Below are 14,541 nucleotides of genomic sequence, written 5' to 3' on the forward strand. Positions count from 1 at the left end.
CATGCCAAGTGCCACCAGGACACTCCAGCGCAGGCCCAACCACCCACCTTGCCTTTTTTCCCTGCTCTGGCAGACAGTTCCGGCATAATTTGGCCCCCTGCTCCGCCTTTCTGGCCTGCCTATTGGCGCACATGAGATACTCCATGCATCGCCAACCCCCCACCCACTATGTGAGCACCAGCTACCACAAGTCCACGTGTTTGCACATCCGTCACCCACCCCATTCTATTCGTTGACCTGGTGAGCAGAGGCACCCATGAGCTCCTACACCTAACCACCAGTGCCAGGGATGTGGTCCAGTGAACCTACTACTTTCTACAGTCACCTGCACTGGGTGTCTGAGGACTGGTAGCACACCCTCCCTCCCCAGCAGCACGCTCTAGCAGAGATGGCACGCCCTCCAACTGGGCACACATGAGCTGGTGACATTTCTCCTACTTTGCCCCCCACATCGCCCCCTCTATAACTGGAGGCTTGTGCCCTCCCTGACCACCCCCACCCAGCCCATGCTGCCAGGCACCATCGGTGAGAGTTTCTTTGCCACTCACCCAGTGACTGATGGCCTGGATACCCTCAACCAGAACACCCAGCAACCGACAATGTGCACACACACAGTACCCAACCCAGTGACCAGTGAGGCTGCTCCCTGCACTCACATCCAGCTGACTGGCCAGAGAGACATATCATCTCACCAGAAATGCCAGCTATACCCTCAGCTGCCCAAGACCAGTGAAGAGAGAACCATGCTCTCACACCCAGTTGCTGCCCCGCTCACCTGGAGATGGGAGGTGAGAGCTCCAGTGCGGCCATTCTAGTGACCAGAGTATCACACACACTCTGCCTACTCAGATATCAAAACAGAAAAAAAATCAGGATGCAGGAAACAAACAATAAATATCCTTGTTGCCGTGAAAACAACAGACAGTATCAAATCACATAAGAAACAGGTTAGGATGGCTTCAGCAAGTGGCCAAAATAAAGCCCAGATGACCTGGAGGAAGAAATGATAATGTACTACCTGAAAAGGAATTCAAAAGACTTAGTCATATACAGGGTTCTCCAAGAGATTAAGGAAAACGCAAGTAAAACCAAGAAAAACACAGACAAGGCAATAGAAGTATTCAGGAAAACAATGCAAGAACAAAATGACAAAACAAATAGACAACTGGAAACCATACAAATACAACAACTAGAAATCCAAAAGTTTAACAATAAATTTTCAGAAATGGACAATTTAATAGAAGGACATAGGAGCAGAATTGAATTACTGGAAGACAGACTTAGCAAACTTGAGGACAGATTTATTGACACTAATTTGTTTGAGGAAGAATCAGAAAAAAGAATGAAAAAAGCCTAAGAATTATGTGAGATACCATCAAGAGGAAAAACTTGATTGCAGTTTCAGATAGGAGGAGGCGATGGAAAACAGAACTGTTGAAGATTTGCTGAAAGAAAACTTCCTTTTACTTTTATTTATTGTGCTTTAAGTGAAAACTTACAAATCAAGTAAGTCTCTCATGCAAAAACTTTTACACACCTTGCTATGTACTCCTACCTGCTATTCTTCTAAAGTGACAGCACACTCTTCCTCTCCACCTCGTATTCCCCGTGTCCGTTGTCCTCTGCACCCTCATCTCACCTCTAGACAGGAGCTCCCCACATAGTCTCATGAGTGTACTTGAGCCAAGAAGCTCACTCTTCACCAGTATCATTTACTATCTTATAGTCCAGTCTAATACCTGTCTGAAGAGTTGGCTTCAGGAATGGTTCCAGTCTTGGGCTAACAGAGGGTCTGGGGGCCATGACCTCTTGTCCCTCCAGTCTCAGTCAGACCATTAAGTCTGGTCTTTTCACAAAAATTTGAGGTCTTCATCCCACTGTTCTCCCACTCCATCAGAGATTCTCTGATGTGTTTCCTGTCAGGGCAGTCATTGGTGGCAGTAAGACACTTTGAAGGCTAAGGTGCACCTAACCCAAGCCATTGTGTTTTCAGTTACCTCATTTGCATAGGAAAGCTGGACAGTGAATTAGGAAGACCGAAGAAGAACCGATGCCTTTGAATTATGGTGTTGGCGAAGAATATTGAATATACCGTGGACTGTCTTGGAAGAAGCACAGCCAGAATGCTCCTGAGAAGTGAGGATGACCAGCTGTCTCACATACTTAGGACATGCTATCAGAAGGAATCAGTCTCTGGAGAAGGACATCATGGTTGGTAAAGTAGAAGGTCAGTGAAAAAGAGGATGACCCTCAATGAGATGGATTGACACAGTGGCTGGAACAATGAGCTCAGGCATAACAAGGGCATGAGGATGGCACAATACAGGGTAGTTTTTCGTTTTTTTGTACATAGGGTTTCTATGAGTCGGAATCTACTCAACGGCACCGAACAATGTAACAGCATGCATAGATGGTTCAAAATTAGAAAATCAACCAATGCAATCCACCACATAAATAAAATGAAAGAAGAGAGTCACATGATCATCTCAGTCGATGCAGAAAAGGCATTTAATAAAGTCCAACACTAATTCCTGATAAAAACTCTCAGTAAAATAGGACTAGCAGGGAAATTGCTCAGCGTAATAAAGGGCATTTAATCAAAACCAACAGCCAACATTCTACTCAGTGGAGAGAGACTGAAAGCATTCCTTTTAAGAATGAATACCAGACGAGGATACCCTTTATCACCACTCTTATTCAACATTGTACTGGAAGTCCTGGTTAGAGCACTAAGGCAAGAAAAAGAAATAAGGGGTGTACAGATTGGTAAGTAAGAAGTAAACCTATCCCTCCTCGCACATAATATAATCCTATACATAGAAAATCCCAATGATTCCACGAGAAAGCCACTGAAAGTAATTAGAAGGATTCAGCAAAGTAATAGGATGCAAGATCAACATGCAAAAATTCAGTTGCCTTCCTATATTCCAACAGAGAACTTTGAAAAGAAAATCAGAAAAACAATACCATTTACAGTAGCTCCCCATGAGATAAAATTATTAGGAGTAAATTTAATAAGGGATATAAGAGACATGTACAAAGGAAACTGCAAGACACTACTGCAAGAAACCAAAAGAGAGCTACATAAGTGGAAAAAAAAATACCATGCTCATGGATAGGAAGACTCAACACCATGAAAATGTGAATTCTACCCAAAGTAGTCTACAGATATAGTGCAATCCCAATCTAGATTCCAGCAACATTCTTTATCGAGATGGAAAATTTAATTACCAACCTTAATATGGAAAGGAAAGAGACCCCGAATAAATAAAGCAGTATTGAAGAAGAACAAAGTAGGAGCCCTCACATACCTGATGTTAGAACATACCATGCAGCCACAGTAGTCAAAACAGTCTGGTCCTGGTACACTGACAGACACGTAGACCAGTGGAACAGAATCGAGAGCCCAGGCATAAATCCATTCACTGTGGTCAGCTGATCATCAACACAGGGCCAGAGACCATTAAATGGGGAAGAAACGGCCTCTTCAATAAATAGGGGTGGCAAAATTGCGTGTCTGTCTATAGAAAAACAAAGCAGGACCCATACCTCGTACCATACACAAAAACTAACTCATCAAAGACCTAAATATAAAACCTAAAACTATAAAGATCATGGAGTAAAAAATAGGGACAATGCTAGGGGCCCTAATATATGGCGTAAATAGAGCACCAAACATAACTAAAAACACACGCAACACAAGATAAACTGGATAAAAGAGACCTAAAAATTAAACATTTAGGTTCAACAAAAGACTTCTTCAAAAGAGTGAAAAGATATTTTGAGAAAAAGTATTTGGCTATGATATGTCCAACAAAGGACTAATCTCTAGAATTTATAGAAAACTTCAACATCTGAAGAATAAAAAGACAATTCAATTTAAGAATGGACAAAGGATATGAACAAACACTTGAAAGAAGACATTCAGTGGGCTAACAAACATATGAAGAAATACTTGTGATCATTAGCTGTTTAAAAAAAAAAACCCAACCCATTGCCATCGAGTTGATTGTGATTCGTAGCGGCTCTATAGGACAGAGTAGAACTGCCGCATGGAGTTTCCAAGGAGCGCCTGGTGGTTTTGAACTGCCAACCTTTTGGTTAGCAGCTGTAGCACTTAACCACTGCACCACCAGGGTTTCCCATTATCTGTTAAACCCAAAAACCAAACCCACTGCCATTGAGTTGATTCCAACTCATAGTGACCCTAGAGGACAGAGTAGAACTGTTCCATAGAGTTTCCGAGGAGCACCTCATGGATTCAAACTGCCGACCTCTTGGTCAGCAGCTGTAGCACTTAACCACTATGCCAACAGGGTTTCCCATTATCTGTTAGAGAGAGATGCAAATCAAAACTACAGTGAGATACCATCTTAAACCCAACTTTACTGGCACAAACCAAACAAACAGAAAATAACAAACATTGGCAGGTTGTGGGGAGATTTGAACTCTTATACCCTGTTGGTAGTAATGTAAAGTGGTAGACCACTTTGGAGAACAGCATGGCGCGTCCTCAAAAAGCTAGAAATAGCAATGCCATATGATCTAGCAATCCGCTCCTAGGTATATACCGTAAAGAACTAACAGCCGTGACGAATAGACATGCACACCTATGTTCATTGCAGCATTATTCACTATAACAAAAGATGGAAACAACCTAAATGCCCATCAACAGGTGAATGGATTAACAAACTGTGGTACATACACACAATGGGATGGTATGCAACAATAAAGAATAATGACAAATCTGTGAAATATCTCACAACGTGGATGAATTTGTAGGACAGTATGCTGAGTGAAATAAGTCAAACACAAAAGGATGAATATTGTATGAGAACACTACAAAAGCTTTACATGCAGGAAAAAAAAAAACAAAACATTTTTTAATGGTTACCAGAGAAGGGAGGGGGAGGGAAGGAAAATTACAATTAGATAGAAGACACGAGGTAATATTGGTAAAGGGAAAGACAATACATAATATGGGGGAAGTCAGCACAACATGGCCAAGGCAAGAGAGAACACTGAGAGAGAGGAATGCAGAATAAAGGACAACTACTATAGCTTAGATATTTCTGTAACAATAGTATTAAAAATAGTAATTTACATATGGGCAAATAGGTAGATAGATACTCCAAGAAATAGGTAGATAGATACTCTAAGGGAACACATTCACTGGCAGATAGAGGTTTGGTGGTAGATATTTGTTCATAGATGACTGTAGGTGTGGCTCAGGCAGAGCATGTAAGGAGTATAGTCAGGGAATCCTCTTAGACATAACCAGATACCTCTCAGAATGAAATCCCTAGGCCAGAAGACAAAGGACCATGTATGTCTATGGGCACAACATAGTACATAGACAATGTTCTGCATCCTACTTTGGTTAGTAGCTTCTGGGGTCTTAAAAGCTTCCAAGCAGCCACCTAAGATACAAAGATTAGGTTCTTCCTGTCCAGAGCAAAGGAGAGTAAGTAAAAGCAAAGACTCAAGGGACCAAAGTCCAAAGGACCAATGGACCACATGAACTCCGGCCTACACAACCCCGAGACCAGAAGAACTATATGGTGCCCAGTGACCACTACCAACTGCTCTGACTGGGATCACAACAGAGGGTCCTGGATAGAGCAGGAGAAAATTGTAGAACACAAAAATCAAATTCACAAAAAAGACCAGACTTACTGGTCTGATGGAGACTGGAGGAACCCCTGAGACTATGGCCTAAGACACTCTTCTGACCTGGAACTGAAGCCATTCTCAGAGAACATCTTCCAGCCAAACAGTAGACAAGCACGTAAGATTAACACCCAAGAGAAACGTACTCCTTAGAACAATCAGTTATGTATGTGAAATCAAAAGGGCATTATCTGTCCAAAAGCAAAGATGAGAAGGCAGGAAGGGGTAGAAAAGCAGGATGATAGAAAATGGGGAACCCAGGGCAGAAATGGGGAGAGTGCTGACACATTGTAGGGAATGAAACCAAGGTCATAAAATACTTTATGTATAAACTATCAAATGGGAAATTAAAAAAGGGGGGGGTGGGGAGCAAAGTACATACTCTGATCACAATGGAATGAAAGTAAAAATCAGTAACAGAGATTTCTGGAAGATCTTCAAATATTTGGAAATTATGCACCATACTTCTAAATAACCCATAAGTCAAAGAGTAAGTCAGAAGAGAAATTAGAAAATATTTCGAATTGAATAAAAATGAAAACACAGCATATCAAAATTTGTGGGATACATTGCTTATTGAGATATTTATAATATGCTCATATTAGAAAAAAAGAAAAGTCTGTAATCAATTACTTCAGTTTCCTCCTTAAAGAAACCTAAAATCCACAGCAAGCAGATTGATGGAAATAATAAAGGTAGAGCAGAAACCAATGAAATTGAAAAGAGAAAAAAATAGAGAAAATGAATGAAACCAAAAGCTGGTTCTTGTAGGCCAATAAAATGGATAAACTTATAGCCAGACTGCAAATAAAAAACCAAGACACAAATTGCCAATATCAAGAGTGAAAAAGAGGACGTGATTACATATTCTGCAGTCATTGGAAGGATAAGAAGGGAATATTATGAACACCTTTATGCCTACAAGTTTGACAAGTTAGATGGAACTGAGAAATTCCTTGAAAGACAATAAATACCAAAATACACTGAAAGATGTAGATAACATGAAGAAATAGAATTTGTACTTTAAAACCTTATGCCAAAGAGAACCCTAGACCCAGATAGCTTCACTGGGGAATTCTACCAACTATATAAGGAATAAATAATAGCAATTCTGTGCAAACTCTTCAAGAAAATACAGGAAGAGGAAACACCTCCCAACTCATTTTTTGAAGATAGTGTTACCCTGATACCAAACCAGAGAAACACATTACAAGAAAATTACAGACAGTATTGTTGATAAACAGAGAGCCAGAAATCCACAACAAAGTATTAGAAATCACATCCACCAGTTACCAGTTGCTATTGAGTTGACCCCAAATTATGGTGACCCCATATGTGTCATAGTAGAACACTGTGCTCCATAGGGTTTTCAGTGGATGAGTTTTTGCAAGTAGATCACCAGGCCTTTTGTCCGAGACACCTCTGAGTGGTCTCAAATCTTAACCCTTTCAATATTTCAGTGGTTAACATTTGTACCACACAAAACCAAAAGCAAACCCGTTGTTGTCGAATCAGTTCCAACTCATAATGACCTTATAGGACAGAGTAGAACTGCCCCATACAGTTTCCAAGGAGCACCTGGTGGATTCGAACTGCTGACCTTTTGGTTAGCAGCTGTAGCTCTTAACCACTATGCCACCAGAGTTTCCAGGGACCCCCTAAATCAAATTCAGTTATATATAAAAAGAATAGTACATCATGAGCAAGTAGGAATTTATCCCATGAATGCAAGATTGATTTAACATTCAAAAATTAATCAGTATAATTTACACTATTAAGAGACTATAAAGAAGAGAAAATATGTTCATCTTAATAGATGCAAAGAAATCATTTGACAGAATTCATCATCTTTTCATGATAAAATATCTCAACAAACTAGGAATAGAAGGGAACTAACTACCTCGACCTGATAGAAGGCATACTACAAAATTCTCATAGATAATATTATACTTGATAGTAAAAGACTAATTGTTTTTTTCTCTCTATGGCAGGAATAAGGCAGGAATGTCCACTCTTACCACTCCTATTCAACATTGTACTGGTGGTCCTAGCCAGTGCAATAAGGCAAGCGAAAGAGAAAAAGGCATACATATTGGAAAGGAAGAAATAAAATTGTCTGTATTCATTTATAACATGACTGTCTATGTAGGAAATCCCAGACTCTGAGGTCTTCAGCAAGGTTGCAAGATATAAGATCAACATACAGAAATCAATTGGCTGTTTATTTACTGGCCTTGGACCATTAGAAATGGAAAAATTTTAGAGTACTATTTATAATAGCCCCAAAACACGTGACATACTTAGATAAAAATCTAACAGCATATGTATAAGATTTGAATAATAAAACTACTAAAAACGAATAAAAGAAATTTTAAAAACACCTTAATAAATGGAGGGATATACAATGTTCATGGATTGGAAGACTCAGTATTAAGATGTTACTTCTCCCCAAATCGATTTACAAATTCAACACAATCCCAGTCAAAATTCCTGCAGGACTTTTTATAGAAATTGACAAACTGATTCTAAGATTTATATGGAAAGGCAAAAAAACTGGAATATCTAAAACAATTTTGGATGAAGTTGGAGGATTCATACTACCTGAATTCAAGACTTACTATAAAACATATAATCCAGGTGGTGTGGTATTGATGAAGGAATAGATCAGTGGAACAGAATAGGGAGTCCAGAGATAGACTCGTGTGTATAAATTCATTTGATTTTCAATACAGGTGTACAGCATTCAGTGTGAAAAAGGATGGCACTCACATTCATAGTTTCTTGCTTAGGAATCATCCTTGCCTCCATTACTCAGAGTTTCAGCCCTGGTTCTGGACTGCTGCATCAGACAGGAAAAAATAAAGATGAGATCATGTGGGGAAAAAGAAAAAACAGTGTTGTAGTGGTAACAGGGAAGAATTGAATAAGCGAACCAGCATCCTCCCTCACCCCCTCCTCCACAGATCCACCAGTTAAAGCAGAGGAATCTCTCTAGTGTGGATGCTCCCTTGGTCCTCTTCATGGACCCCCTCCCACATACTCATGTAGACATGTAAGCCAGCCCTTCATGCCTGTATCTCTTCCCTCTACCTCCCTGTTTTAAACAAACAATGTTTCAATTGCCTGTTACAATTCTCTGTCATACCATTACTCTGAGGATAAAAGTGTGTTCCTTAATGCAAAGAAATACAACTCAGCAGTCCAAATTGGTGTGGTGTCTTCTGTCCTGATTCTTCTGTAGTGCTTTGAGCATTTGCATTGACCAAAGTCTAGTTTGAAGTAATTTTTTATTCTCATCAGGATCTATTTATAGCCTCCCGGGGCTACTGGCATCAGTCCAACTAGCTAGCTTATGTGCAGAGTCTTCCCTCAGAGGACTCTGCCCTATAGCTGCCTGTGGTCGCTGTCTCTTATGTTGACAGAACAGTTCTTACTGGCATTTTGTGCCTCAGAGTACAAGAGGGGTATGTCTAGATTCAGTTTCTCTGCATTGCTGCACCTTCACCATTTCCGTTCTTCTCTTGGATCCAGTTGTCTACTTTGAGGGAGAATACTGGGATATTTACTCACTGGCTGCACTTAGAGGGAGAATACCAGGGTATCTACTCACTGGCTCCGCTTAGAGGGAGAGCACCAGGATATCTACTCACTGGCTCCGCTTAGAGGGAGAGCACCGGGATATCTACTCACTGGCTCCACTTAGAGGGGAACACCAGGATATCTACTCACTGGCTCCACTTAGAGGGGGAACACCAGGATATCTACTCACTGGCTCCACTTAGAGGGGGAACACCAGGATATCTACTCACTGGCTCCGCTTAGAGGGAGAGCACCAGGATATCTACTCACTGGCTCCGCTTAGAGGGGGAACACCAGGATATCTACTCACTGGCTCCGCTTAGAGGGAGAGCACCAGGATATCTACTCACTGGCTCCGCTTAGAGGGGGAACACCAGGATATCTACTCACTGGCTCCACTTAGAGGGGGAACACCAGGATATCTACTCACTGGCTCCACTTAGAGGGGGAACACCAGGATATCTACTCACTGGCTCCGCTTAGAGGGAGAACACCAGGATATCTACTCACTGGCTCCGCTTAGAGGGGGAACACCAGGATATCTACTCACTGGCTCCGCTTAGAGGGGGAACACCAGGATATCTACTCACTGGCTCCACTTAGAGGGGGAACACCAGGATATCTACTCACTGGCTCCACTTAGAGGGGGAACACCAGGATATCTACTCACTGGCTCCGCTTAGAGGGAGAACACCAGGATATCTACTCACTGGCTCCGCTTAGAGGGGGAACACCAGGATATCTACTCACTGGCTCCGCTTAGAGGGGGAACACCAGGATATCTACTCCCTGGCTCCACTTGCCTTCCAGTCCTGGAGGTGTGTTCTTATGATCGACGTTGACGTGTCTGACTTTAATGCACCCCTCCAAAAATTAAATGTAAACGCCACACAACCCTAAGAGTCTGATCCGTTAAAGAAAAAAGTTAACACATTGAACTTTTTTAGAACTAAAAACTTCTGTTCTGCAGAAGACACTGTTAAAAGAATGAACAGATGAGCCACAGACTGGGAGAAAATGTTTGCAGAGCACACATCTGATAGTGGATTCGTATCTAGAGTATGTAAAGAACTCTCAATAAGGAAACAACCCAATTAAAAAATGTGCAAACGATTTGAATAGACATCTCAGCAAAGAAGATACATGGATGGCAGATAAGTACACAAAAAGATGCTCAATGTTATTAATAATTACAGAAATGCAAATTAAAACCAGTGAGATACCACTAAACACCTATTAGGATGGCTGGAATTAAAAAAAAAAAAAAATTTTTTTTTAATTGACAATACCAGGTATTGGTAAGGATACAAATCAGTTGAAAATTGAAACTCATACCTTGTCAGTGAAAATGCAAAGTGGTACAACCACTTGGAACACAGTTTGGCAATTTCTTATGAAGTCAGACGTACACTTACAGCACAACTCAGCGACCCAGGTGAAATGAAAACGCAGAAACCTGTATGAGATTGTTCATAGCAACCTTCTCAATAATCCCACCAAACAAGAAACAACCTGAATGTTTTTAATCTGGTGAGTGGATAAACAACCTGTCGGACATCCATAAAATGGAAATAAACTACAGATAAATGCAGCAACAGGAATGAATTTCAAATGCGTTATACTGAGATAAGCCATACTCAGAAGGCTATGATTCTGTTTATATGACATTCTGGAAAAGGCAAGACTATAGGAGTAGAAATAGAAAACAGATGAGTGCAGCGGTTGAGGGTTGATTACAAGGGGCAGGAGGGAATTTTTTGGGTGATGGAACTTTTTTATAGCTTAATTGTGGTGGTACACTGGTATGAAGGCTAAGTATTGACTTTGAACCTTTATTTCAGGCCTATTTGCATGTCTAATGGTTTACAATGGTTCTTGCTCTGAGTTGCAGTCAAAAGCTTTGGAAAACACGACCCTAAGTCCATTGGCCTGTTTCTTGAACATCCCAGTTTGTGTAGGCTGTTTCTTCCTGAGAACTTCTTTTCGTGTATCTTTGCGTGGCTGGCATCTTCTCAGCTTTTAAATGTGAGCTCGTGTATTCTCAGAAAAGTCTTCCTACCTTTTTAAAAAAGTGAGGGCCATTATTAGTTCAGCATGACCTAATAATCAAAAATGTTTCTTTTGAAGTTACTCTGAATTTTATTTGTAGACCCTTCTCAAAATGTTTTTAGAAAAAAATATTAAGAAAGAAAATAAACTATAATGACAATTTGTTTTGAGGGGTAGGGAGAGTTCTTAGATTTCACTGTATCTTTATCTGAAATTAAAATGCATTGTATTTTTCATTTTAAATATATAAAGCTGTTATTTTCGAACATCTTGCTTTCCACTTCTTATATCTTTGTTCCGACTGGAAATTACGACTTACTTTACACTGCTTTTTCTGGTCCTAGTTAAAGAAGCTTTCCATTAATTCTGAGTTTTCTTTACTTTTCAGTGGTCAAATGTCCGTTTCCAAGAGTAGACAATGCAGACCGGATAGCTGGATTTGGGACAAAATTTGTCTACAAATCAAAAGTTGTATTTCAGTGCCATGAGGGTTTTGTCATGAATGGAAGCGACACAATTACCTGTGAAGGAGATAGCTTGTGGGTCCCCCCAGTTCCACAATGTGTTAAAGGTACAAAGATTGTCTTTTTCCTTCTTTTTAGCTTTCTATCTTTGACCTAAGTATCAATGACACAGAATAACTGAAAGGAAACAATTTTAGTATTTAACTCTGCCTTGTATTCATTTCCATGCCAGATATATGACATGAAATTCGTGTAGAATTCGGCTATTGGGATTTTACGTTTTCATTAAAAAACCAAAACCAAACCTATTGACATCCGATCAATTCTGACTCATAGCAATCCTGAAAGAGAGTAAAACCACCCCATTGGGTTTCCAAGGAGTGGCTGGTGGATTTGAGCTGCTGACATTTTGGTTAGCAGCTAAGCTCTTAACCCTTGTGCCATGTTATGTATATCACACCAGTATATAAATTTCTCTTGTTAGATATTTGTATGTATAAAAAGTGGATGGCAGCAAGTTTTGAGAGTAAATTGAAGCATGGACATTTTTATCTCATTAGTGAATGAAAGCCATAATTCATAAAAAGTGAATGAGAGCATTTGCTCCCAGGTGTTTGACCTATCTCCGTTATGTTTGTTTTTTTTTCCAGTGTCGACTCCTCCCAGTACAAAACCTCCAATTTTGAGTCATCCAGGTTTAGTAATTTCCTGCTTATATTTTCTAAAAGTCCTTTAAATTCCTGGTGAAAATGCAGGCGGCAATTCCCGAGGGTTTGATACAATCCACGTTATTATTGTGTTTTGCAGTGTCGACTGTTTCAGTGTCGACTCTTCCCAAAACAACATCTCCAGTTTCGAGTCATCCAGGTTTAGTAACTTACTGCTTGTTTTTCAAAATTTCTTTAAATTTCCAGTGATTTCTATTTACTGATCATTTTTAGTAATGAAAAAAAGGAGGAAGAAAATTTGTTGCAGCCATTTTAGTTGTTACAGTGACTCTGAATTATTTGTGGAAACCCTGGTGGTGTAGCACTTCAGTGCTATGGCTACTAACCAAAAGGTCGGCAGATCGAATCCACCAGGTGCTCCTTGGAAACTCTTATGTGGCAGTTCTACTCTGTCCTGTAGGGTTGCTATGAGTCGGAATTGACTCGACGGCAGTGGGTTTAAATTATTTGTTGTAGTCTGCAGATATGAACACGTATGTGAACCTAGGTAAACTACATAAACTTTAAATGTGGTTTCTCATGTGTAAAATGATTTAGTACCTTCCTCACTGGGTGATGCTGTTGTTGTGTGCTATCTAGTTGATTCTGACTCATAGTGATCATGTAGGACAGAGTAGAACTGCCCCACAGGGTTTCCTGGGCACTCGGCTGCTAACCAAAAGGTGGGTGGTTTGAACCCACCAGCTGCTCTTTGGGAGAAAAATGTGGCAGTCTGCTTCTGAAAATATTTACAGCCTTGGAAATCCTGTGGAGCAGTTTTACTCTGTGTTATAGGGTCACTATCAGTCGGAATGGAAACCCTGGTGGTGTAGCGATTAAGTGCTACTGCTACTAACCGAAGGGTTGGCAATTTGAATCCACTAGGCATTCCTGGAAACACTATGGGACAGTTCTACTCAGTCCTATAGGGTCACTATGATTTGGAATCGACTCAATGGCAACGGGTACGGGTGTGAGTCAGAACTGACTCGATGAGCAGATAATCTTTATGGGAGCAGATTGCCTTAGCACAGAACGTAGGAGAACATATAGGAAGGTCTAAAAGTTAGCTGATATGATTTATATCACCACTTAAACTAATATCAGTGAAAAGAAAGGTCCATGACTATTGTTTTTTAAAATGTGTATTATTTATGTCATCAACTTTGCTATTTTAGTTATTCTTTTGTTGGCACCCTTACTAGATGTCTCCCTCATCTAGGGCTGTGTTTTCATTCCTTGGAATACAACCAGTTTAATTCCTTTTAACTGGAACATTTAAACTGGGGAAAGTCCTGCTGTTTCCAGAACAATTATTCTAACATGGTTGTTAGAATATCGTTTTGTAACTACTGTGAACTTGGTAACTTATAGCCCCATGAGTGTACTTTAGTTGAATACAGTGGGGTTTTGGAGGGAGGAATTAGTTTTTTGGTGGACTGATAGAGAAGAACAGAACTCAAGTTACATGTGAAATTTGTGCTTATTGACCCATCCATTTTTACGGACCTGCTCCTCGTGGGTGTGTGCTCAGTTTGTAGATGGCTGTTTGGAAGGAGTTCACTGTGACCATATCATAAGGGATTTATAAAACACTGATAAAAAAGAGGAGAGGATTGTGAGAAAAAGTTTATAAAGAAGAAGCATTACAGGAATCTTTTTTCAAAAAAACAAAAAAATTAAAATTCCTCATGGGATTGGCAGTCATTTTTTCTCATCAGTTAGAGAAAGAACATAAAAGTAGCAGCAGCATATAATGGTCGTATAGATCTAATGTGCTCATAGGAAACGTGTAAAAAATATTAAATGAAAAGAGAAGATGCAGATTATGTAGTATGATCCCATTTTGATGTTTTTGGTTTTTCCTAAAGATTCATGTATTTACCTGAACACATTACTTGAGGTTCAGCACACAGCTGCTAACCAAAAGTTCTGTGGTTCTATCCCACCCAGTGACTCTGGGAGAAAAGACCAGGTGATCTCCTACCGTAAAGATTATAGCTTAGGAAGCCCTATGGGACAGTTCTACTCTGTCTTATAGGGTTGCTGTGAGTCAGAATTGACTGGACAAC

General features: G+C 40.2%; 1 protein-coding gene across 9 annotated transcripts in view; it reads left to right on the forward strand.

Moving 5' to 3' along the window:
• The window catches only part of CD46 (CD46 molecule), a 79,114-nt gene that overhangs the window by 31,583 nt on the left and 32,990 nt on the right, over positions 1-14,541 (forward strand). For 6 of the 9 annotated variants that reach the window (XR_007513747.1, XM_049857751.1, XM_049857752.1 and 3 more), the window contains exons 6-8: positions 11,687-11,869; positions 12,413-12,457; positions 12,570-12,629. Coding sequence is in view for 8 of the 9 variants with exons in the window: in XM_049857751.1 (XP_049713708.1) it covers positions 11,687-11,869; positions 12,413-12,457; positions 12,570-12,629 (288 nt within the window). In the remaining variant the exon portion in view is untranslated. The remainder of the gene's footprint in view (positions 1-11,686; positions 11,870-12,412; positions 12,458-12,569; positions 12,630-14,541) is intronic. The other 3 variants (XM_049857750.1, XM_049857754.1, XM_049857756.1) reach the window with 3 other exon arrangements.

This window comes from Elephas maximus, chromosome 18, assembly GCF_024166365.1.
Source record: "Elephas maximus indicus isolate mEleMax1 chromosome 18, mEleMax1 primary haplotype, whole genome shotgun sequence".
In the NCBI taxonomy this organism is placed as follows: domain Eukaryota; kingdom Metazoa; phylum Chordata; class Mammalia; order Proboscidea; family Elephantidae; genus Elephas; species Elephas maximus.